At 35.3% G+C, this 26,448-nt stretch overlaps 1 protein-coding gene across 3 annotated transcripts in view; it reads right to left on the bottom strand.

Annotated features, from left to right (window-relative positions):
- The window catches only part of LOC150102353 (leukocyte tyrosine kinase receptor-like), a 535,474-nt gene that overhangs the window by 58,712 nt on the left and 450,314 nt on the right, over positions 1 to 26,448 (bottom strand). For all 3 annotated transcript variants that reach the window (XM_090398770.1, XM_090398769.1, XM_090398768.1), the window contains 11 exons: positions 23,515 to 23,609; positions 21,901 to 21,939; positions 20,231 to 20,272; positions 19,746 to 19,905; positions 16,774 to 16,921; positions 14,745 to 14,759; positions 14,369 to 14,488; positions 13,898 to 14,063; positions 5,406 to 5,579; positions 2,415 to 2,669; positions 2,142 to 2,261 (listed from right to left, as the gene is read on the bottom strand). In XM_090398770.1, the coding sequence (XP_090254896.1) occupies positions 2,142 to 2,261; positions 2,415 to 2,669; positions 5,406 to 5,579; positions 13,898 to 14,063; positions 14,369 to 14,488; positions 14,745 to 14,759; positions 16,774 to 16,921; positions 19,746 to 19,905; positions 20,231 to 20,272; positions 21,901 to 21,939; positions 23,515 to 23,609 (1,334 nt within the window). The remainder of the gene's footprint in view (positions 1 to 2,141; positions 2,262 to 2,414; positions 2,670 to 5,405; positions 5,580 to 13,897; positions 14,064 to 14,368; positions 14,489 to 14,744; positions 14,760 to 16,773; positions 16,922 to 19,745; positions 19,906 to 20,230; positions 20,273 to 21,900; positions 21,940 to 23,514; positions 23,610 to 26,448) is intronic.

A 26,448-nucleotide genomic window follows, 5' to 3' on the forward strand; every position in this document is an offset into this window, starting at 1 on the left:
GATATGAAGCAGCTACAAAGGAAGTGCTACCAGATATTGATTACAAGGCGGCTCAAACTCGCAAACGTATCAGAAAGAAGGTACCCAATGATGGAGATGCTCCAGAAGTATATCTGAATGCCAGAGATAAATTTCGTATCACCACCTTTTACACAATTGTTGACAAACTTGAAACTGAGATGAGAAGAAGAGGAGAGAGAGAGAGAGAGAGAGAGAGAGAGAGAGATCAGAGAGATTTTCTTTTCTAAGTGATTGCCGCATAATGCTACATGAGTGACTTCATCATCTACTGAAATTGAAAGGTATTCTCAGTGTTGTCAAAAGCTGATTGATGCTTACCCAGAGGACTTGAACACTAATTTCTCAGCTGAGCTTCAGCAGTTTCACTCATATGTGCGCCATAAGTTCAGTGCAACAAAAAATGTAAACACAAGATTCAGTCATGCTGAACTTTATAAAATAATTGTAGAAGACAATATTGAGTGTGCCTTTCCAAATGTAGACATTGCCTTTTGTATATTTTTAGCATTAATGGTCACAAATTGCTCAGCTGAGCGTTCATTTTCTCAGTTGAAGTATATTAAAAATCCCATCAGAACAACTATACAACAAGGCAGGTTGAATGCCTTATCTCTACTAAGTATAGAAGCAGATGTGTTACGTAAGAATTAATTTTGAGAATCTGATCAAACACTTTGCAATTAAAAAAAGTAGGAGAAAACTTTTCAAATCTAAATAAAGTTGAAGTATACAAAACTAAACATTATTTTCCATCTTACTATAAATTTTGTTTCATTTTGAAAAATAAAAATTTATTTTATGGTTTATTGTTGTTTATATTTTGAATTCCATATATATGGGGCACCAAAATCTTTTAAGTGCTTAGGACCTCTATGGTCTTAACGCGGCCCTGCTTACAGGGGGTTCTGATTCGGTAAAATGTGTCTGAAGTAACCGCATGACAGGGATAGCGATGTAGGATTCATCCTGCATAAAAACTGTTGAATATGTTGGAATCTCCGGATTGACCGAGAGAGATGCATACTGATTATTAACAGCGCAGGTAACGAGACCAACAGGACCGGAGTCCTCGAAAAATAAAGGTCCGATAATGAATTCCGTTGTGAATCCACACCAAACGGTTATCTTCGGGGAATGAAGCGGAATCTGTTTCACGACGTGTGGGTTTCGGTTGCTCAAATTATGCAGTTGTGCGTATTCACACATCTTCCAGATGGAAGTGAGTTTCATCAGTCCAGAAAATGTTTCATGGCCAGTCGTTGTCCGGTTCATTCCGAGCAAGAAACTGCGAGGTAAATGTTTATCGTGCATCCCGGTCAGGATTAAACCACTGCTGAAAGTTGGGAATCTTGTAAGGATAACAGCGCAGAATTTGCCTTACGACTTTGTGAACCGTGCTTTCGGGTTTGCTATCCTTTCTTCCTATACCCTGTTACTACTTCTTCCACTGTCTGCATTCGATGGGCTTCCATTCTCTGTAGGGCTGACAACTAAGGAACCCGTCGCTTCAAATGTCCAGATCATTTTGCGTAAACTATTTCAATCATAAGACCCGGTTTTAATCCCTTTAACGTTCTGAACTTTCGCAATGCTGTCAAGGCATAGCTGTTATTTTGATAAAACAACTTCGCGAGAAGTGCGCGATATTTCGGTAATGGTTACATTGTACTTTAACACGTTGTCTGTCCACAAGTAATGAACGAAAGCATTCCGCATCTACGCTTTTATAAAAGCTTCTTTCGAGGCATACGTTATTGGGGGAATTTGGACTTGCATAAATGGTGCGGTCGCAGCGTTTCACTGCATACCAGGTTTATCATACATAATTTACATGTATTTCAGCACCATGTATCGCCCTAGTGGCAAATTTTAGAACTTATGTAGATTTTTTGCGCAAAATAAAATTCCATTGTTGCTGCACCCATCATATTAAATCATTCCGCCGAGTAGCCCCCAAGGATTAAAAATTCTTCATTATCAAATAAAGAATTCAATGAAATAAAGAATCAGCCAATAAAAATTAAATTGTTTATATAATAGTGCACGGAGCATACACATGGGTATATGAAACATTTACATATACAGAAACAAGGTAAATTGACGTGATAAATTTTACTTACAGGCAAAAATCGCCAAGACTGCTACAGTAATTGTAACCAGTATGCAGAAAACGATGACTAAGAGGTAGTTTGTTGATAGACCAAGTCCATCTTTAATGTGTCCGGCAACTCCTGGTGCCACTGTGTATAAAAATATATCGGAGTTAATTTAGATATGCTGACAAACAAGATGGGACTAATTATTTTGCACTGAACTATATAAATCAAAGCTAGAAAATTTGTATTCAAGAAATAATTAGTAGTGCTGATTGAAATTCCAGGAATTTTCATTACCTCTACAGCTGAGTCCATCTGCCTGAAGGCTATAACCCTCGGGACAGACGCAATGGGAGGCTTGGGTGTTGAGGTCAAGGAGAACACATAAGTGTTCACATTTACATCCGGATACTGCTGGAAAAATATCCACACTTCCATCTTCTCTGTTTAATCCAGGTTCAACTAGAGGTAAAAGAGCGGCTTCTTGAACCATTGAAGTTCCTCCTTGGCCATTTGTAAAAGAATTGTCATTTCCTTCTGCTGCGTCGCCTCCTGAAAACATTAATAGACTGGTCTTTAAATAAAGAAAACGGATGATTTTGAGGGAAACAATTCAGGTAATTGAGCATCAGTGAAATAGCTGTTCTAAAATAAGAAATAAAGTGCATTAACAGTAATGCTGTTTTAATCAAGAAAATACATCGTATTATAAGAGCTGTCGGTTTTATTTTTGAATTTGGTTTCGATATGCTAATATTGGAAAAATGAAATGAGAAAAATGATGACTTCTTCAGCAAGTCTGAAACTTGGAATCAATTTTTATTTAAAACGAGTTACGGATCAGAGTAATGGATGCGATTTTGTTAGCTCTTATAATTATGTAACTGTTTATAAGTAGCAGAATTTGAATTTGTTAATTTTTCTCTGGATAAGCTTGAGTATCACCGTTTCCCATTGGCTTTAAAACGATCTGGGTTCAAATCCCGTTGAAGTGGCAGGAAATTTTTATAAGAGCAGTTTTCCTCCCGGAAACTGGTTTTCCATTCTTCCAAATGGACAAACCAGTCAGAAGAATGCATGTAATAATTCGTAGACATAATAAGCCATCATACACACTCACACACACACCCTGACACCCAATCGCACAGTCATTTGATCAACTGTAGCATATCTGTTGGGCTTTTCGATCCTGTTGTCCCCCTTCTTCAATCTTTCCCAATGTTAGACACCGTTGTGCGTGCTCAACTTAGCGGGGTAGAGGGAAGATCCTTTCACCAGTCTACCTTCTATCATGAGGCCGTTAAGAATTTAGAATCACGACCTTATCTCATTACAGCACACACTTGAACGTAGATATTCTACCATCTGTTTATATCGAGTACTTGCAAAGTACCGCCATAGAATGACTAATATTTCGGTAACGGAGTGAAGTTTTATATCATAGTTTATCAGTTAACATTATAAAATAGAACCTGAGAGTATGTCCTCACTAGAAGAAAGCTAAAATTATTAAAATACGTCATCGAGCAGAGCATGCGTGGTGAATGTAGAGATAAATATCCTGAAATTTATTGAAATATCTTTCGGTCATAAGATTCACAAATCCAATTACGACACTAAATTCTATTGTTTTATATTATGGTCTCGGTTTAACCAAAATCACCTGAGGATAAATTTCAGTGATCCCAGAGCAAAGCTAGTGTTTACGTAAGCTGTTAGTGTGACGGATGCCTCCAATTATTTCCCCTACACTTGTTTAGCTTTGTCTTGCACTGAAGCCACGCAATTCCCTTTCCTTTCACTCTGCTTAGAAAGCCATCGCCATTATTGATCCGCGCCATGCAGTAGGTGGCTAGCATGAATTTCAAAGCGCTCTGGGTATCCTTTGTTGTGGGTATCTTTCTTTTACTCACGGAGTGTGGTACGATTATTCAATCAGCAGTGGGCTACTTTACAAATTAACCCTATTGTTCATCATAATTCTCCATCTCTGCTATTTTCTAAAAGAGGTTCGTTAGCTGATTTTACTTGAAGGCGTTCAGTTAATTTTATACTGGACTTTTATGAAGATGACAAGACAGATGACTAGATCGTTTGCAGTTGAGATATCACCTAAAAGTTTCATAGAAATGCTACGGATTGAACAGAAAAACATAACAACAGAAAATAATTTCTGTACCACTAAACTGAGGAAAAATTAAATAATAACTAAATGAAAATAATCGAAATTTACTCTAATATTTATTAATAGTAATATCAGCACGTGTTTCATTAATTAAAACTAATAGCTTTTCAAAACCACAGAAATATACAAAAATAAAAGCTCTGGAAACTCCTGTACGAAGAAAACAATACCTCCAATTAGCCAATCTTCACAACACATTACTTAATTCTTCACCTACCTCCCACTAATAGTATTTTTTGTCTCTGTTAACTGCGTGCATTATCTGGCTGATTTGCCTGTATGCGAAATGAGAAAAAAATTGACATGAGATTATTATAACATTACTATTTTTTTTTTTTTTTGAATGCCCTAATTCAAAGGCTTGGCCTCGATTCCATGAGATGATGGAAATGTTCTGTTGAAATGTCCAGTTGTTGAGGAAAGGGGTTCGTATCAAGCCATTTCAGATAGTCAATATTTTAGTTCGTCTAGAATTAAAATCAAATTATAGGTAAGAGGCCATTATATTGCGTTTGTTAAGTTTGTTAATGTGCTCTGTCTGGTACAGCGGATCTTACCCTGATTTACGCTCACGTGTAGGCCTACACTTCACCGTGCAGGCATTCGAAACCAAATTCATACGGAATAGGATAGTTTATTCCGGAAGTGTGTTATATCTGTATGTGTGTGTGTTCGCGAAGTTGGTTTGCCTCTTTTGAAAGATGAAAAACCCTAGTTTACGAGAGAATAAACCCTCCACTTCCGTATGAAACTGCTAACTCACTACTTGATTGAAAACACCTGATAAAGGTTCCTCGTGTCATAGACGGGACTCGAACCCGGTCTTTCCAACCAAAGAGCTCGTCTAAACCAACTGAGCCAGGGAGGCTCCGGTACAGCGGATAATAATTCTGGCGCCCACACTCCTATCACTTTCAAAATCTTTAAAATGCAGTTTTTGCTTGTTTCGTTTTATAAATTTCTTAAAACGCTGCTTGATACTTGAGCATCACGTTGGAATGTAATGTCGCGCAACATGGCATCATATAGTGTATAGGAATCCTAATAAATTGTCAAAAAGATGTAATAGAAACATATAATTGAATATATTGACATAAGCGCACCTTTGTAACCTCCACCGCCTCCTCCTGCTGCGCATGGTCCACCACCTCCACCGAAACCTCCGTGACTACGCCAGTTTATTCCATCAGAGCAAGCCGTTCCTCCTTGTCCTCCTTGTAAAAGGGAGCGTCCGGCAGATGACAGTAATAAAGTGTCGTTCCATCCGCCACCGCCACCTAGAGTGAAAGAAAAAAAAAAACATTTACTAATTCAAAAACTTCATTCACTGCTCTGTTTGTTATGAAAAATTTACGTATCTCTGACATAGGAGATCTGTTGTTGGACTATGAAGCTCACAAAATTATTTATAAGCAAACAAAAGTTTGTTAATATTTATTTATAAATAAAAATAGGAAACCAGCACAAGAGAATCTTTTACTAAAAGATTCTCTTGTGCTGGTTTTAACAAACACATTACAAGGAAGAGAAAATGAATACGTGGATTTTTCTCCTGTTGTAGACTGCTATAGCAAAATTAAAATTTCTCTCTGATTCTTTAGTTAGATTTCTTCTTTAGCAATATAGATAGATGCAGTCTCTTGAGACAAATACTCTAGTAACCGACCATTTTATTATAAGTGATTATGGGCTTTATTTCAAGTACTGTTGAATCTGGATCTAAGTCGAATACTGTAGATCCATCATTTTATTTGAATGTGTTTAAAAGCCTGTTGAAACGCTCGAAAAAGATTTCTTCATAGACACCTCTCCCAGCCGCATCGTTCAAAAGCACTTCAACCAGTCATTTTTCACCTGTTTTACATAACTTTATCTAACAAAATCTTAAGTAGAACAGGGAACGAATGTGTTCATTGTAGCAAGTATTATTTCGGTTATTTGGTCGAAATAGATATTTGGATCAGAAGAGCGGAAAGAGTAAGTAAACGCGGACGGTGAGTAAAAGAAAACGCAGAGAACGTTATGAAAGAATTTCCCAAGAGGAGAGAAACATCAACAGTGTGCTGAGAGGGAAATCTGCTTAAGAAAGGTTCAGAATGTTAGAAGAATGATAAGAATTGTACGGTGTTCTTGTAGGTACAGGGCAGACTTTAAAACGATTGAACTCAATCAGGTACCGCGCTAATATGGTGAAGAAAGAAATTTAAATTTTAATAAATTTTGGATGATTTTCCTGAATAAATGCAAGAAAATTTTCTTTATAAAATGGGTTTCTTTCTTTTTTTTCTTTTTCTTTGTAAACTTATAATCAATAAATATTTCATATTTCTGATATTTAATTTATAATTTAATCTGTAATATCATTTAATCATCATCATCAAATTCCTGCCATATACCCTCAAGGGGTGTACAGGATATGATAGTACTACATGAAAAAAATTACATCATTATTAATTTCCTATCTACAATTTTCCTCCAAATCAGTCTGTTACTTGTCAACACTCCAACATTATCAGATCTTATATTTCTATCGTCTAAAGCACTTTGTACCGTATCAATCCACCTATATCTTGATCTTCCTCTGGGTCGTTTTCCTGCCAACCTGGCAGAGAACACCTGTTTTGCTAATCTTTCTTCGCCCATTCTGTTTAAGTGACCATACCACCTGAGATTAGCTCTGCTAACGCATTCCTGGATGCTGACAATGTCAAGTTCTTTCCTAATATCCTCGTTTTTAATATGACACTGCCATTGATGCCATCTGTTCACGCCTATAGTCTTTCTCAGGACTCTCATATCTGTGGTCTCTAGTCTTTGGTCAAGTGTTTTACTTCTGCCCCAGCTCTCAGATCCATAAGTTAAAACTGGTTTGAACACTGTCTTGTATACAGCTAATTTAGTGTTCCGACTAATTTCTCTCTTATTCCATATGAATTTATTCAATTGACTTCCCACCATACCAGCTTTGCTGATTCTGTTGTCTATTTCTATATTTAATTTACCATCTTCAGTAAAAATCGTGCCTAAATAGCTGAAATGTTTTACTTGTTCCACAGGTTCTCCATTCACAACACAGTTGACATTTTCAATGATTCTGCCTATTTTCATTGTCTTTGTCTTTTTATTGCTGACCCTCATACCATATCTATTAAAACAGCTATTCAATTTAGTCAGAGAATCTTGCAGACTTGTAGCGGATTTATTTAGAAGTGTAACATCATCCGCATAAAGCAAAGAGCTGACATTAACATCTCCAATTTTGATATCATGTTTAATACCACTTTCCTTCATAATGTGATCCATATAGATAATGAATAACAGAGGGGATAATGTACCTCCTTGTCTCACACCAGATTTAACATTAAACCATCTTCCTGTACTTCCTTCAATTCTAACTGCTGACTTACAACTCAAATAAAGACTAAGTATTGCTTGATATAATGCCCCATTGACACCATATAACTGTAGCGTATTGAATAGCTTCTCTCTTGGCACCTTGTCATATGCCTTTTCCAGATCGACAAAACTTAAATATAGATCTTTGTTATATTCCCATGCTTTCTCGACTATTTGTCGTAAAGTGAAGATCTGATCCTGACAGCCTCTATTTGGCCTGAATCCAGCTTGTTCTTCACCAAGCTTTTCTTCCACAATTCTTCTCAACCGTTTCTCAAGTATACTTGCATACATCTTGCCAGGAACACTCAGTAGGGAAATACCTCTGTAATTCTCACATTGAGTTTTATTTCCCTTTTTATATATGGGTACTATGAGAGCTCTACTCCACTCATCGGGAATTCGTCCCTCTGTCCAGGCTTTCTAACTATGCAGTGCAGCCACTGTAAGACTCTTATATCACCATACTTCAGCATTTCTGGTCGAATATCATCTACTCCTGCTGCCTTTCCACATTTCAAGCCTTTGATGGCTTTTTCTACTTCAAGTATGGATATGTATTCCTGACTGCATGCCTGGTCAGTGTTTTTTACCACTGTGCTGTCATCACTGCTTGTTTCATTTAGCAGTTTTTCAAAGTAATTACTCCATACTTTAAGGATATCTTTTTCTCCCGTTTTCATGTCACCTTTATCATCTCTAATTCCTTTTATAGCACTCTTTCCTCCATTCTTAAGCTTCTTCAACAACCTCCAGAATATTTTGCCACCTTCTTGATATTTATTTTCTATATTCTTGCCAAAGTCCTCCCATGACTTTTGTTTAGCTAGTTTTACACAGTGTTTAGCATTCTTGCATTGTCTCTATATTCTCTAAGAGCACAAGCTGACTTATTTTAGAGGAACATCTGGTATGCTTTCTTCTTTTCCTTCACTGCCTCTTTAACTTCCTGTGTCCACCAGGGAGTTCTGAATTTTTTATCCTTACAGACAACCTCACCACATGCCTCTCTGGCAGAATCAATCAATGTTTTCTTCAGAGTTTGCCACTGAATCTCCAAGGTTTGATTCCTGTTTTCAAACTCTTTCATTTTTTCTTCAATAATCTTTGTGTATTTTAGTCTACAGCTCACATCTGAGAGCTGCTCAACCTTTATTCGCTTTAAAACTTTCTTACATGTTATTCTTTTCAATATGAAATTCAATTTTATCCTGCTCAAGACTAAATAGTGATCACTTCCAATTTCAAATCCTCTGTACACTCTGGTGTCCTGCACCAGGGAGAAAACATCACTATCAACAATAACATAGTCAATGAGACTTTTCTTATTCCTTGCCTCTTCTCTCCATGTGAATTTGTGCACATTTTTATGTTGGAACATGGTGTTAGTAATAACCAGTCCATGTCCTGTGCAGAAATCCAACAGCTATTTGCCATTATTATTAGCTTTGCTCTTTTCTCCAAATTTTCCCAAAATATTTTTGTATGTCTCACAATCATTTCCTACTCTGCTATTTAGATCCCCAACAAGGACCAACTTTTTATTTTTCATTGTGTCAGTTGCTTTTTCTAAAGCCTCAAAATATTCCTCCACTTCTACCTTAGTAGAACCTTCTGTGGGACCATAGGCACAAATAAGTCTCATTGTCCAGTTCCCCATTCTCATATTTGCCCACATTACTCTACTTGAGACTGACTGCCATTTAAGAAGATCAGCCTCGTATTTTGTGTGTTGAATACTATGGCTACTCCTTCTTTTCCTTGATTGTCATTGCCTGAATATAACATTTTGTATATATTGCTCAGACAGATCTCACCAGTTTTGGTCTTTTTTGTTTCAGTGACCCCTATTATGTCGATCTGGTACTTATCTAATTCCTCAGCTAGCTCCATTTCTTTGCCATTCAGGCTTCTTACGTTGATAGTACCGATCTTTAACTCTGGTGATGTTGAGTTGAGGTGTGTTTTAGGGTTTTTTCCAGTAGCTGACTTTTCGCTGTTCGCCCTGGTTCCCTGGCGAAAACAACGGGGGCCTTGTTTAACCGGGCGACGCCCCAGCCGGCATGAAATTTTGTCATGTTGTACCATCATTCTATATTTTGGTTTAACCAATAAGAATACAATTTGGTCGGCTAAATCCCAAATTGCCAGCCCGTCCTCGTCCGTTCAGTATCCAAGTAGATACCCAACAGGGTGCACCACGAGAAGGTGAGGATTGGACATTAGGTCAGAAGCCCTGGTCGGTTCTCCGCATTCCTTTAAAGGCTATGTGGAGGTCTCCTCTCAGTTATACAGCTTTGACCCTTAAGCACCCCAAAAATATCATTTAAGAGTATATAAATTCCCCTATTAGATATTTGAAATAGCTCGATAAATATCATTTTTGGTCTCTGGAAAAGGAATAAAACAGAATTATTTTAAATAATTATTTCATGAATAAAAATAATCTTGCGTTTTCTTATTTTATTAATTAGTTTTCTGTGAATCCTGCCCACGAAATGCGGTGAGTCTGCAGTACATTCATACGTGAACGAACTAGGCAGCTACTAAACCGATTACCTGATCCACGTAGCAAAAATTAACATTTTCAAATCATTTCAGGCCTCCAATAAGCAACAAATGAAAGCCGATATGGTGCAAATTTGTACAAACCAAACATTTGCAACCAAACATTTTAAACATTCCAGCTACGTGCATAACCTTGTGATAATTTTCACGTTGTAACATCCACAAAAAAAAGATTTCAAGGCTCGCTTTCGGTCATCGACCAGGCAAACATTTATTTATTTTTTCCTCTGGAAATTCAAGGCTTGGCAATTTTAAATCACAAAAAACGACGGCACAACACAATGGGATTATTCATAAGTTCATACAATAATATTAGTTGGAAATACGAAAATACTCTTTGGAGAATCTAGAGCTCTAGATGATTTATCTAAAATCCTGGAACTATCCGTTAATCCTCCAATTTCATATTTATCTAAAATAGAAGGAACACATCAACGATGGCATAAATAATATTTTGGATTTGTCATATGAAAATTCTTTTATATCAAAATTTAGATATTTGAAGTACGCGTGCGACTGATAGTATATTTTGCGCTGAAGATATTTGTTAAGTGCATTCACATTGATCTCTAGTTGTTATTACTCATAAAAAAGTAACACTGAGATGATGATAATATCACTCAGATTAAATGAACATGTCAATTGTTCATTTAAAGTGGTGGTGGTCGGCGTTAGATGGCGTTAGTGTAGTTGCGGTCAGTTGGTGGATTGAGTGGTGGAGACAGCTGTAGAGCAGGTGCCCTACATCGATGAGTTTTTGGACTCCCTGGAGGTGTCAAAATAATAATAATAATAATAATAATAATAAATAATGGATTCCTACCATTTACAAAACACCAATCCCCTCTAAAACGTGAAAACTGATGATTAAATCAAAAACTGATTAAAATAACTGTCGTATTTATCAGAAGTATAAATAAATCTTACAACTAGAAATTACAATTTTTCACGACAAGTTTTTCAAAAAACCTATTTACGATTTCTAATAACGCCTGAATCCTCCCAGAGAAGAAATATAAAATGTTTGCAAACGGATACGGTAGACCATGTTTTCCTCCAAGACCAGTGTAACTAAACTTTTCCACATTAACGTTTGGCATGATTTGAATTAAAGGTAACCAAACAGAAATATCGACCTGTCAGTAGAAAAAAACAACAGCAACAACAATAAACCTAGCGATTACAAAATTCCAACAATCTCATGGATAATACCAGAAGCCAGGAGCAATGTTTCTTCAATACTCATTTAAAGAAAAGTGGTACCCGTCGATTATGCAATATTTGTTTCTGCTTTCTTGCTAAGCTGACTTTTTCCAGTCCTGAACGCCAGAAGTCCAAGGAATATAACTGTCCATTTCCCCTCGTCATAGTTCAGACTTGGCTATGTTCCAGGACTTTCTTCTCAGGAGAGTGACATTTCTTCACAGCTTAAACCGGACTGCATTTTATAATTCTCGCTTCGCCCAACGAAAACACAGTTAATTATTTTTGGCCGTCAGGTAGGCCAAAAATAGTTACTGCTGTACCTTTTTAACTTATTTCTTAGTAACAGAGCAGTTGGAGATGTTGGACAACTCTGCTTATACCACTCAATACGTCCTTGTGATAAATTACAATGTCAGCATTTTTTTCACTTCTTTACAATAAGTCGAAATTCTTCATAACTCAACATTATTTTTTCAGAAAGGCAAAAGGTGTACTTCGGATTTTTATATGATAGAAAGAAACCGCTTATAGTGGCTTAATTCGAAATTCTTAATTCGAAATTTTCAAGAATTAACTTGAAAATGTGAACATCGTTTCGAAATTTCAACAATATAGGAAAATTGAAAGAATACAAAATAGCTTCATCGTTCAGATCACTAATTATTTTGAAGTCTTCGTAAAGTTTTTAGTAAAAACTAACAATATTCAAGAGTCTTACAGGATTTAATTAATTATCCAATCATCAAAAATATCCCAGAATAACTCGTTACGGTTATTTAGCATAATTTAATTTAATCGCGCGTATTTAATTATGTATATTTAATTATTAATCATTATTAATATAATGATATAGAAACTACATATAAAAACATTGAGTAAAAGAACAAAATAAATTTAGAAAGGGTCGCTCATGAATTGATTTAGGCTTTGCTTTAAAACAGTTAACTGAAACACAAAAAGAATTCAACTTAAATATTCATATCTTATTCACAGATTATGAATAAAAACCCTTTGACCTAGTAAAAAGAGACAAAATGTTTGAAATATTCGTTAAAACTGAATTATCTTCACAATTAATAAAAGCAGTTAGCAATATATAAGAAAATAATGCGATAACAGTAAAAACCAAAGACACATGAGCAGAATATAAACAGAGGAATAAGACAGGGTGGCTGGTCTATATTAGCTATTAATATTTGATCATCTGCATATATTAATGAAATATTAAAAGAATAGCAACGCTTGAATAACACATTCAATTAGAACTAAATTACCAACTAAACACATTATTATATGCAGATGATCAAATCCTAATGGCTAATACTGATGATGAACTACAGTTAGTTCTATACAACCTTGACATAATTGCTACCGAATATGGAATGAAAATACCTTCTGAAAACACAAAAGTTATGGCATTTAAAGGAAGAAGAAGCAAAATTGTTCTGAATCGAAAACAACTCAAGTTAATAATTTTAATTATTTTGGTTGCAATATAAGTTACACTGAAGGAAGAGATTCCAAACATGAACTTATGAAATTGAGCAAAATTATAGGAATGATTAGTGATATCTTTAAACTAAATTCAGTAAAAAAAAATGTAACATTAAAAATATTCAATCTTTTAACCAAACTCGTTATATTGTATGGAAACGAAACATGGATGATGAAAAAATAGACCAACAAAGAATAATATCAGCAGAAAAGATATTTGTAAGAAAGAAAATTTAGGATACATTAAACTAGATAAAAAGAAAAACGAAAACGAAAAAACAAGTAAAAGGAGTTTTACTTCTTTTCAAGTGAAAGCTGGTAGAAACAACAACTTCCACTTCGGATTGACACATTCAAATTGTGAACTCCCAGTGATCTGCTATTCTAGTAACCTTACATCAAGCATCAGCAAATACAGCAAAAACAACAGGGATGTAATAAGGTTCTGCATAAAGAAATGTTTAAGTAAGTGGATTCCCGAAAAGCAACTTTAAAAAGAAGACTGGAGCGGTTGGATGAAGAGTGAAAGTTCTGGGAAAATTAGAAGATAAATTTTTATACAAAAAGAAATTATTATTAACTAAATCGTTAATTAATATTGCAAAAATCAGGTTCAACTTACCGTAGATAGGAAAGTGAGATTAATCCTGAAAATATTTACAAATATGCATCAAACGAGAACGACGAAAAGAACTGAATCAAACCACCTTTGCTGATATGACTTTGGAAAAACCTCTCATAGCCGAGGAATTGACTGAATGAATTACCATTGGTAATACTAATAAAAATTCTATTTCCTGGAGCCGAGAAAAAGCACAATTAACGCAAAATAAAGAAAAATATGTGCAGTAAGCATTAATATTTAGCATTAAGCAAGTTTCTTGGTAAACAAAATTGCCTTTAATGCACGGAGAATGATTATATTCATTACCTGCACCACCTTCTGAGGAAGCCCCATTTGTGAAACCGAGAGTGAGATTTATACCTCGTCCATTAGGGTCAACAGCAGTTAAGGGATCGTCGTTTCTTTTGAACGAAAGTCCTCCTCCTCCTGCAGCTATAAGCAGAGGGATGCGCTGATGAGTAAATCGATCCATCTGCGAAACAGAAAAGCAAAGAAATAAAAAAAAGTGAATATAATAAACTTGGAAAAATTTTCCCAAAAAATACGTCTATTGGAAACGTATATTATACACACTACAGTATCATTTATATATATATATACTGTATATATATATATATATATATACTGTATATATATATATATATACTGTATATATATATATATATATACTGTATATATATATATATATATACTGTATATATATATATATATATACTGTATATATATATATATATATATTATAAAATGTTGTGCTTTCTTGATATTTTTAACACTTACCTTAAATATGTAGGTAGCACCTCCACCTCCACCGCCTCCTCCACCATCTCCTCGATGCGTCATGGTTTTAAGAGTTCTAAATCCACTTCTCTTGATTTTAGTTCGACATTTATATTTCAACTGTAACACAGCATAAGAAAATAATCGAGATAATGAAGTCACAGCATTGATTAAATGAATAGAACATGTGATCTAACCACATTTCGTGATCGCCTTGCAAAAAATTAATCGTTAACGTTATTCCAGTGCGAAATTGCAATACGGATAATAATACAAAGCAAATTAAAGCGGTAAAAGTTAATTTGGACAATTGACTAATAAAATGTCATTCACTTTGTGTTTCGAATTTAAATAATGAAAATGGCAATTGACTTACCCGATCTGGAATATTCTAGAAAGAAACAAAAAAAAAAAAAATCAATGATCAAGAGAAATCCAAAAAAAAAAAAAAAAAAAACGCCAAAGAGAGAGAGAGAGAGAATTTATTTTATATATTTATATTATTTTACGAGTATCATTTCAAGAGTTCTTGCATACTGCACTCCTATTGTAAAACCAAACATTTAGTTAATAAAATGCCTTTGTAGGCCTTCAATATGATCTCCATTTGCCTTATCACCGAGGCCCAATAATTGGGCAAGACTTGCATCCCTATCAGTTGCCATTTATGCTGGAGTGTTTCACTCCAGCATAAATGGCAACTGACAGGGAGTGCAAAGGCTGAAGTTTGACACATCAGCCTTTGCACCAGCTGGATAGCAATTGCCAGCTGGTGCAAAGGCTGATGTGTCAAACTATTGACCTATCAGAAATATACCATCTGGAGTAGTGGTGAAGATTTTGGATAATTAAGGGCTGATGTACAGAAATGGGTTGACAGAGAATCCACACTTTGCAGTGAACGGGTTTACTAAGGGAAGGTGATGTTTGAGAAACTTGCTCAGATCAGCATAACTGTTGCATAAATTGGAGAATATGTGATTGGATTATAAATTATCAGCATGGATAAGAGGACGGCTGAATGACAAATATCAAAAAGTCGTATACGGGGGAAGTCAGTCTGCTAAATTTAAGGTAAATGATAGTGTACCACAAGGATCATTCATTGATCCATTGATATTTAATTGTTCCATTAATGACACTGGAAAGAATTTGCCAGGAGACATACAGCCGTTTGATGATTATGTTTGAAAGCATAGCTAGTGTAGCTGGGAATGCGAATGATATGCAGCACTTGCAGAAAATCATTGCAATAGGCTTGGAATATGGGCTGTCATTTCAGTGTTAGTAAATGGAAAATTATGCATTATTGTAATATGAGACAGGCAACGTCATATTATATTGGTGGGATTATGCTGGAAGAAACTAATTCAGATAGAGATCTTAGAGTTTCAGTAGATAAGAAGTTGAAGTTCAGAGGTCATATATCTGTGATTGGAAAATGCAACTCAGGGTATAATTAAAATGCCGAAACGAACTTTGACATGTAAGGATAAGGAAGTAATTTTGCATCTTTACAAGGCTTTCATACGACTTCACTTGGACTACTGTGCGCAGGTCTGATCTCCTGGTTTCAGTGGTGATGCCGATGTGAAAAGGAGATTATTAAAATGATATAAGAATTGTGGACTACAGATTATGAAGGTATTTTGAGAATTTACGGATTGCAGACACTAGAAAACGAGAAAAATAGGTGTGACTTACAAACTTCTAAAAGGGTCATACAGAACACCAGGATATCGGAACTGTTCATTAGAGAGCATCCACTGACTGAAGATGAGAAGAAATGCAGCCAAGAAAGGAGTGACAGCTAGATTTCAACTCTCATAGAGTGGTGCGCGATCAGAATGGATTCCCTTTGGAGTGTGGATTAATTTAATAAAAGCTATGCAGTTGGTTATGGTGATAGTTGGCCTCCCTCGATGAGTTCCTGACTCCCTGGAGGTCTCTCTTAATAATAATAATAATAATAATAATAATAATAATAATAATAATAATAAGAAGAAGAAGAAGAAGAAGAAGAAGAAGAAGAAGAAAAGGTATGTCAATCAGGCTGTCAATGAGTTGATCTGAGTCAGGCTGACTCAAGTATTTCCGTAAAGGTAGAAATCCTATTAGCCACGCGATATGCAGAACTTTTGAAATGAGAAGCATATAAAATAGTAATCTTCTATATAAATATCATTAGACATTAATATATATTTCTCTACGTTTATGCAAGGAGTTTGGTATGTTCATTCTATGGGTCTAGTTATTAAGTGATAAGGGCGGGGGGTGAGAGAAGGAAATGGAAATGAAATTTCAGTTCGTGATTCCATTTAAGGAAATGAAAGTAAGCTAGATTTTGCTTAAGGGCCAAAGTTTGTTGGACTGATAGACAGAGAGAGAAAACAAAATCGATTTACCTGCGAGCATGGGCTGGTACCTCGTTGACCCACCAGTATATATAAAGTTTCGCCACCAGTAAGATTAAACGTGGCTCGAACGACTGTTCCTCTGCTTATTCCTCTGTTATTAACACCTTGACCACCGCCTGCTCCTCTAGCGAACATGCTATAAGAAGATAATTTTAGTACCAATGATTACTTTACCTAGGAAGAAAAACTGCTGTTTTAATTTATTTCTTATATATAAGCCAGACTTTGAATTAAAAGAACGTGTTGTGTTGGAAACAAAAAAATGATTACTATCTTCAAAAAGCTAATATTGGAAGGAAAGTGAATAAACATCGCAAGAGAGTTTTTGTGGAATCTTAAGTCTTTGAAGTTTACTATTTTTTTGAATTTTACTAGTTTATTATATTTGAAGATTCGGCTATAAATAAGGAAAAAATAATAAATACCTATATTTATAAGCGCTTAAAATTAATCTGCAGTACAGAAGGGCTTGGGATAATATCTTAATAATACTCAAGTAAACTATTCGACAGCAGGTAACTCAGTTTCGTAATCTCTATCTAAATACATATACATACCCGTGCATCTTGTTTGTTTCAATCAAATATTTCATGTTAAGCTTCCAAAGCGTCACACAGTTCACATGTGGCTTAGCCTATTGTTTCCAACTAGAATACTAACAGTGTGAACTGACATATATGATATGTACACAATTAAGCAAACAGGTTGAAGAGAAAACAGTCAAACAACATATAAAAACGAACAGTCAACTACAAAAAATATAAAAAAAGCGTACAATGACGTAACAAGTATGTAAAAAAGTAAACAAGTCAACAATATCAAACAATACTGCCAATAGTTCAGACAGATATTTATTGCATGAATCTATATCGAATAAGATGAGAACTGATATTAAGGGGAATTTTTTTTATGTAGCTAACGAAAACAATCTAAACTGACAACGCTGGGATAAAAGAGGAACTCTCACCGTTCTTTGGTCAACTTTGAGACGCATGCATTCTTCTGTTACACATGTATGTCTTTTCTTTGATTTATTAATTGATTCCTGTATAGACATTCTTTGATTGCAAAAGGTTATCCGAAATTCGTCTGAAGATACAAAGAAGTCGCAATGAATTTACTCAATAAATTCGATTTAAAAATTAAGAATGGTTAGTTTACCACAGACAGCTGGCACTGCCTCTGCACTCTCATGCTGTGGCAGAAAGCGGCTCGGCGTGGCAACGGGCAGTGAGAAAAGAACACCTTGGTGGAACCAAGAAGTCCAAAAAAACTGTCTGGGCAAAAAAGGAATCCTACTTAACATGGCTTAGGGTCAGGTCACCTGAGATGCGTTTGCAGTATGCTGAGGCACGAAAAGCTGCTGCTGAGGCAGTAAAGACAGCAAAGCAGAAAGCTTGGGAATCCTTTGGAGAAAGATTAGACTCATCCTATGCAAATGCAAACAAGGTATTCTGGCAGGCCTTCGAGGGAGGAAATCGTGCACAGCAAGGGCAATTAAGGCCTCTGATGGTGCACTTTTAACAACCGAGAAGGATATCCTCCACAGATAGAGGGAATACTTTGAGAGCCTTCTTAACCCGGGTGGCCCAGCAGTTGTGGACATCCAAGAGGTGCAGATCGGGGCAATGACTAGTCTCACAGCAGAAGAGGTCCATTTAGCAATAAAATAGCTAAAATCGGGCAAGGCTGCTGGCGATGATGAAATTCGGCCCGAAATGCTAAAAGCCTAAATAGAGACGGTGTTCTCTGGCTGACTCGAGTGTGTCAGGCTGCTTGGATATCTGGGCGAGCACCAAAGCAATGGTAGACAGGCATTATAATACCAGTCTTCAAGAAGGGAGACCAGAAGGATTGCAGTAACTATCGTGGCATCTCTCTGCTCAGCCTGCCTGTGAAAGTGTATGCTAGGTGCTTGGAAAGATGGTGCAGGAGCATAGCTGAGTCAAAGTTCCAGGAAGAAAAAAGGTGGCTTACTTCCTGGTAGAAGCACAAGTCCTGGTGTAGCTGTTTGTGCAGACGCCGGAATAAAGATCAGTGTGGTCAAAACTGAAACATTTGTGGTCTCAAGACAACCATCCCAGTGCACTCTACATGTAAGTGGAGTCCCAATGAGGCAGGTAGAGAAGTTTAAATACCTTGGATCCATATTCACGAATGATGGAAAATGGGACGTAGAGCTAGATACTCGAATTGGCTTAGCAAGCTCAATATTGCGGGAGCTTGGCCGCTCGGTAGTATTGAGGCGGGAGTTAAGCCAGAAGGCAAAGCTGGCTGTCTTCAATACAGTGTATGTCCCCATCCTCATCTATGGGGGTGAGGATGGAGACATAGAGTTGGGTAATGACCGAAAGAATGCAGACACGAATCTAAGCGGCTAAAATGAGGTTCCTTCGAGGGGTTGCGGGGCTGACAAGACTCGACAGAGTCAGAAGCTCTGCAATTCGGGAAACCCTTCCTACTCAACAGCTGCTTCTCCGTGTTGAGAGATCGCAGTTACGTTGGTACAGGCACGTGGTCAGAATGCTACAAGAGAGGCTCCCTTAGCAGGTCCTCTTTGCTAAGCCAGAGGGTGGGAGGCCACGTGGAAGGTCAAGGACTCGCTGGATAGATTATATCCAAAACCTTGGGTGGACACGTTTGAGAATCCCACCAGAACACTTGAGCTTGGTGGCAGAGGATCGTGACCATTGGAAGTTCCTCTTGCAGCTGTTGCCCCCACAACCCAATTAGGAAAGGTGGGCCTTGAAGATGTATGTATGTATAGTTTACCACAACAAATCACCTGAGTTCAGAGCCTCAGAAACGTGATTTTAAATATACAGCAGTGAAACAGAAGGCAAAATAGATTGCAGCGCAAAATAAATACTGATAATAACACGACACTATTCAAAATGTGGTGTTGAGATATGCTGCAATGCGAAAATAAACGACCTAAGATGAGCTTTTTTATATCTTACGTGTATAGGCCGTCTTTAGGAACTGTCCACATCTGCATTCCTGCTAAAGGAGGGTTCTCAGCTACAGCTACTCGTGTGCTTGTATTAAAATAAGATTGATCACAATCTTTGGTGGATGGTCCTAAAGGTCCTGTTTTTCCACAGCTAGTGATGAGATATTCTGACATAAATAATGAAACATTAATTAGTAGAAAAGTCACTTTTCTAATTTTGATTACCTTGTAAATCTCCACTCAATATAGAAAGTAGATTAAATCAACATCAAGAATTTTTTTATGTTTTAATCTCCCCCACTGACCAAAAATAAACAAAAGTAATTATAATTTTAAAAATTCACAACTTACGTATCAAAATTTACTTATTTAATAAATTTCTGAAGTTAACTGAATAGGATGAGGTCTATTTGGTGTTTAACTTCCACAGCAAGCAATCTACTACTAGGACTATGCACTTAAATGACTTACTGCTTGAGCCTGCATACTCACTGGATGTATCCGTTGGTAAAGTCAACTCTGGAAAAGATTCTTCTGTAGAAAAAAAAATGATTAAAAAAATTAGAAAAATAATCCATTTTTTCACAGATTTTTATCTTCACATAAAATTACTCATGGCACAAAATTACACATCGCTTTAAAAGCTCATACCGATCTAAAAGTTTACAATCCACTAGCAAAAGGCAGTGTCTCCCTGTTATGTGGATTTGAGATAATGAATATTGAAGACTCAAATGAGAGATTTAAATAATTTCAGTTTAAGGACGTTTAAAACAAATAAAAGTTAAAGTTTTTGCAAAGTAAGAGTACAGATAACACTGTCAAGTTTACATATGTATCAATATCTTCGTAATGTGAGAATCCTCAAACTAACTTTTTAGTATGCAGATGATTCTGAATTCTGTTTGCTTTCCACATGAGAATACAAAATGCTAGAGCTGGATGATGAGATCAGACATTTTATGTCTCACCGAAACATGCGGCAAACTTCCGGTACACGCTCTTAATAATATAAAAATAATTTCTTTTTTTGGTTTAAAAATCAAAGGCTTCAACAAATTGATGTCATCATTCAAACGCAGGGATTTTTCGTTCCTATCATATATTGTTCAATAAAAAATCCAGCATTTTATCCTGTCCGAAAACACATATCTTTAATGAGCAAAGCTCCGAAAGATTTCTTGAAGAAATCACAATTACTGCAAAAGTTCTTAGCATCCCTTCATAAAGGCATTTATTGCGTGAATAAATTTTCCTATATTTGATTTATGGCATTATAATAAATGTAACAAGAGATGCCCATCATATTATGACGTCATTTCCAACAAGAAATGGACTCTGATTTAACTCGAAATGCGTAGTCACTAAAACTTGATTACAACATAAAAAAATAAATTATGTCCATAACATAAAAAAAAATTATTTTTTTTAAGTGGAGATTATTTTAAACCCCCTTTTTTTACTGTTGATGAAATAGCCTACATTATGAGAAAGAATAAACGGGGAACGATGACATGAGCCAAAGTTTTTGCAATTAGTTTTTATTTTTTTATCATCATTTACTTGAACCTTTATTGTATGGTAATGAGTGAGAAACCTGTATGCTGTCATTGCATTCTTCCTCTGAGTTAACCCTAGTCCCTCGAGCCTTAACCATTAGTGATCACAATGAGTCAATCAATAACACACTAAAATGATGGCAACGTCCACACGATGGCAGTATGTCTTATCCTCACTTGAATGCTATATCAGTGTGCTGCGTGTGTTCTTTGGCAGGTTTGCACATTTTGAGATGGGGAAAAAGGTTCCACAAACGGAAAAACTCTATCTCCAAGAGAAAAAAAAAGAAATTCGTTTTTTATGATGTTTTGTGGTTTGGACCCAAGAAAACACGATTCTCTAAGACTAAAGAACTGGGAGGGAAGAAATTCATAAACCTCTAATGGAATAAGGGTATCGCAGTTTAGGATAAGTTCGTTGAGATGAACTGAACAGAAGTGTAAACATTTATAATATTTTAAGAGAATAGGATCAACTTTTAATGGATAAACTGCTAGTTTTTGATATAATACTATGAATTAACTAAGAGGAAACTTAATTAGTCAAATCAGATTAATTGCAAATGCAAGCTCTTATCAAATCTCATAATATATAATGAATACCTGGTGTGGATTCATAACATGACTCGTTCTCAGGGATGCCTGAAAAATAAAAACAAGTGTTTCAATATAAACATTTTTTTGCTAGGTAACTGAATATATTCATAAATTATTAAACTTTTCTTATACTTCATTCATTTATTTGCGATTTACATTCAATTTAAAAAAAAATTCTATTCAGTTTCCTTTTCGATTTTTCTGTTCGCAGCCTAAATAAATACATGTCCAATTTATACCACACAAAGGAGTTGTTTCAGATTTATTCTATATTTATATTTCACTTGTGCATATAAGGCAGTATAAATTTAATTACACTTTATAACTGTGGTGTTTGATCTGTGCTCAACGAGTTCCTAAAGTTTATTTTAGGATTTCGAAATGAACTATATCAAGAGTCATGGCAATGGCTCTTAAGCCAAAGTATGCACTCGGTGGATCACTGGCTGCTCTTATTACAAGAATCATTAGAGGCAAAATTCGACTTGCGGAAACTCCGATTGTAGGTATCAGACTGCCGTTCTTATTCAAAGAGACACAGCTTGCCAAATTTGAAACATTACGTCCAATTAATGGAGAACTAAAGCGGTTTGAAAATAAGAAGTCCCACAAAAGCGTCGTTTTCCCTTTTTATTCCCTCCCATCCACCTCTACTGATATACAAGTCGAAATAAATTGTTAAACCAATTTATTTTGTGACTTCTTATGTTGCTAATGGTCGTCTAAGAAATTCGAGCTAATGGGACTAAAATGAACAGGGAAGTAAAACTGAGATCACATCATTCAACCGTTTTTATGAAAATTTCGAATATAGTTGTTTCTAACTTTCCTTAAGGTGCTCTGAGGTGCCGGGAGCTTTTAAATGAAGCAAAACACTGTAATCGATCCTGGTATTGTATGGTGTTTATAATATCCTCTTTTATATGATAATTATATATCATTTCACGAAATAAATTAATCGGTCGAATAATGGGCATTATTGCATCAATTCCTTTTGGAATGTAAATTATTATCGATTGCATGCGTATTCAGTTTCAAAGTTTAATCGATCAATCCAACTTGTTTCTGTATTGCAGCAAGTATTTTTTATTTATTTATTTTTCGTTTTTAGATTCAAGCGTGCCTGATTGATTTTTAAATTGTTATAACTTAAAAATCAATCAGGTACGTTTTAGAACTATTATAATTATACATAATTTCATCGATCAGCAATTATTTAAATATTGGCATTGATGGTTATTGTGTGGGATCAACAAAGCATAGGATTAGAATACATCCGGGATATTGAAAACTGGAGTTCGCGTAAAAGTGAAAGATGTATGCAAGTCAAAAACTCATGACATAAACGTTTTAAAGTGTAGTTCGAGTAATTATTAATATTACACTCGACCTTAACACAATACAAAGATTGTACCAAACACTACTTAAATTTCTTCAAATATTTTTAATTGATTTTTTTATTTTTATGAATATTTACTTTCAATGTAACTAAGCATTATAAGGCTTTATATATCTTTACTATTATTTTACTATTCCGAATAGTTAAATAATCTATTTCGCCTTTTATTGAACTCTATATTTTGTTTTATTGATTGAGGAAAGAGCAGAAATCTTTCTTACCTATTCTAAAACACTCCGGACTCAGGGAAACATCATCAATGGCGATAACACCAATGGATCTTACTCCTCGGTTAACAGTAAACTGAAGGTAGTATCTGAAAAAGTGGATGAATATTAATACCATTTTATTTTTGTGTTATTAGTTTTTGAAGTTATTCACTAAACCAATCGAAAGTATTTTTTAAAAAAGTAGCTATTGCTGTTTCACCAATTAACGGATATGGGAGTTTTATTATTATTAATATACGAAACACAAATAATAAAAAAACAATTAGAACTGCTAAGTACAATATAAATATTTCATGCTATTCCAAACTGAAACAAAAGTCTTTTAAAATTCATTGTTGAGATACAAAAGTTATTAACACCATTTTGACAAACGAAGATGCTAGTTTAAACATTAAAATATTGATAAAATATTAATATTTTATATTTTCAATAAAACAGCTAGTTTACTGTTTTGACAAATTTCTTGCTTATTCCATATAAATTTATTTAGTTAACTTAGCAACAAACGAACTTGACTAATTCTGTTGTCTGTTTCCACATTTAAGTTGCCATCTTCGCTAAAAATTATGCTTAAATAACCGAAATGTTTTGATTGTTTCACAGTCCAAAATCTCATTCAGAATGTGGCTGTTTTTAATATTCCTAACTATTTTCATCCTTTGCTCTTTTATTGCTGATGTTCATGGCAAATTTGTTACAGCAACTATCCAATCTAATTAAGAAATCCAGCACACTCGTAATGAATTAGGAACGTAAATTCCTAAATGTATAACATCATCTGAAACTATCATCTACAATTTTGATATCAGGTTTAATGCCGCTTTTCTTCATAATGAAATCCATATCGTATTGATAATGAATATGTATAAGATAGTGGGTATCCACTATCTTATTCATAATGAAATCCATATCGTATTGATAATGAATATGTATAAGATAGTGGGTATCCACTATCTTCACTTAAATTTCTATTTATTGATGATTTTACTTCAAACGGCCTTTGAATACCATCCAATTCTGTTGAATCAAAACTTAAATATACTATGTATTGCAGGATATAATATCCTGTTTACAGCAATATAATTACATCATTTTGAACATATTTTCTACTGGCTACTTGTGTGCTTTTTCCTGACATACAAAACTTAAACAGAAATCATCTTTGTGTTCCCATGATTTCTCGGCTATCTGTTTTGAGGCGAAAATCTGATCTTGACAATTCCTGTTTGTCATAAACCCAGCTTGTTTTCCCTCCAAGTTTCTCTTTCACAATTTTAGCTTCTCAAGAATGCTTGCGTGAATCTTAACGGGAGCTTTCAGCAGGGAAATTCCGCTGTTTTTCTCAAATGCAACTTTATTGTTCTTTTATTTAGAGACGGTATTAGTATTAAGAGAACTCTACTCCGGTTATCTAGAATTCAAGCTTCTGTAATGCAGTCGGTGAAAAAAGGTTTATACTTCCATTTCTGATTATTTCTTTTCTAATATCATCTCCAGCTGTTTTTCCCCATTTCAGGATTTTTTTTTAAGTTGGGTATTGATATATACTCTCCGGATTTCATTTCTCTTATATACTTTCTATCACCATTCTCTTTTTTGTTTCATTTAAAATGCAGGATTACAAGACCAAAACAGCTATTTAGTATATTGTATGAGACCATATCAGGCCCTTATCCGAAGTGAATAATGGATCAATACTGTCCAAAATCTTATTCAAACGGTGGATTTTAAATGTAATCCCAAGTCACTAAATTTAATCCAAACCATACATCAAGAAGCCAATTTGCTATGTAAAGCTTTTAAGGATAAATACACGATTCCATATTAATAGACATTCACTAGCACCGCCCATTATAAACCAAAAGCGCATAGCAAAAGACACCTTTATGTACGAGTGCTGGAAATAAAGTTCTGGTAAAGTTCTCATCGTTGGGAGAACGTTATCAGAGTCACCTGAAAGCATGGTGCCGATAACTGTGCTCGTGAGGAATATAAATATCTGCTGCTGCCGAATACGTGGAGGACGTAGAGATCTGAAGTAGTGAAATGAGTGAATGTCAAAAGGATCGATGAATAACAGTTTATGAAAGTGGAACTAGTGGAAAGCACGAACTCAATTTTTCTTTCTAAGGTATTAATATTAATCTTCCTTCTCGTTTACATTAATTTGCCGTGTATAGATCATAAGGAGTTGTGCTGTCCTAACTCTGGGGGAATTGCTGAACCTCGTCATGTTTAAGATTTCAAATAGGTTAGTATTTCCTATGTGGCAGGTTTTTTCCGTTTGTTACCTAAATCTTTCTGCTCATCTAACTTCTGCATCGACGATCAAGTAAACCACATCACATGCCTCCTGTAACTTTCCGCTAGAAAGTCATCAGAAGAATAATGAACAAGTAGACATTAAAAATATTTCTGGTTCCCTATAGTGTCTCACCAATTGTGCTCAAAAGATATGCTTCTGAACTGACTTTATCATATCTAAACTATAAGAGATTCCAAAAAGGGAGACAAATATCTACCAACAAATTGAAATATGCATGGACTTGAGTGTGATACAGATGGAAGTACAGTATAAGCCGATTTTCTCTTCGTATTCTGGCGTAGAACGAAGTGAAGTACAACCACTTTAAGCAGAAAATGCTCATACATTGCCAGCGTACTAGCTAGGAATTTCTTCACTGGTCTACACCTCTTTTTCGATGACCAAAAAGAGGTGTAAGATCAGAACGGTGAACAAAGCGGTCAAAAACCTTCCGGTACAGCACCGTAATTATAATTATGTGCTATTCGCAATGTAGTACGGTAAAACCATTATCATGAACTATGGTGGTGGTTCTACACAGAAACACTAAGGTGTGCTTGAGACGGATCTAGCGAGTTACAGTAGCATTCGCCATTTCCGGTATATTTCTAGTTAAGAAA

This window comes from Typopeltis vanoorti, chromosome 10, assembly GCF_054136105.1.
Source record: "Typopeltis vanoorti isolate ZY-2024b chromosome 10, IOZ_Tvanoo_1.0, whole genome shotgun sequence".
Lineage (NCBI taxonomy): Eukaryota > Metazoa > Arthropoda > Arachnida > Uropygi > Thelyphonidae > Typopeltis > Typopeltis vanoorti.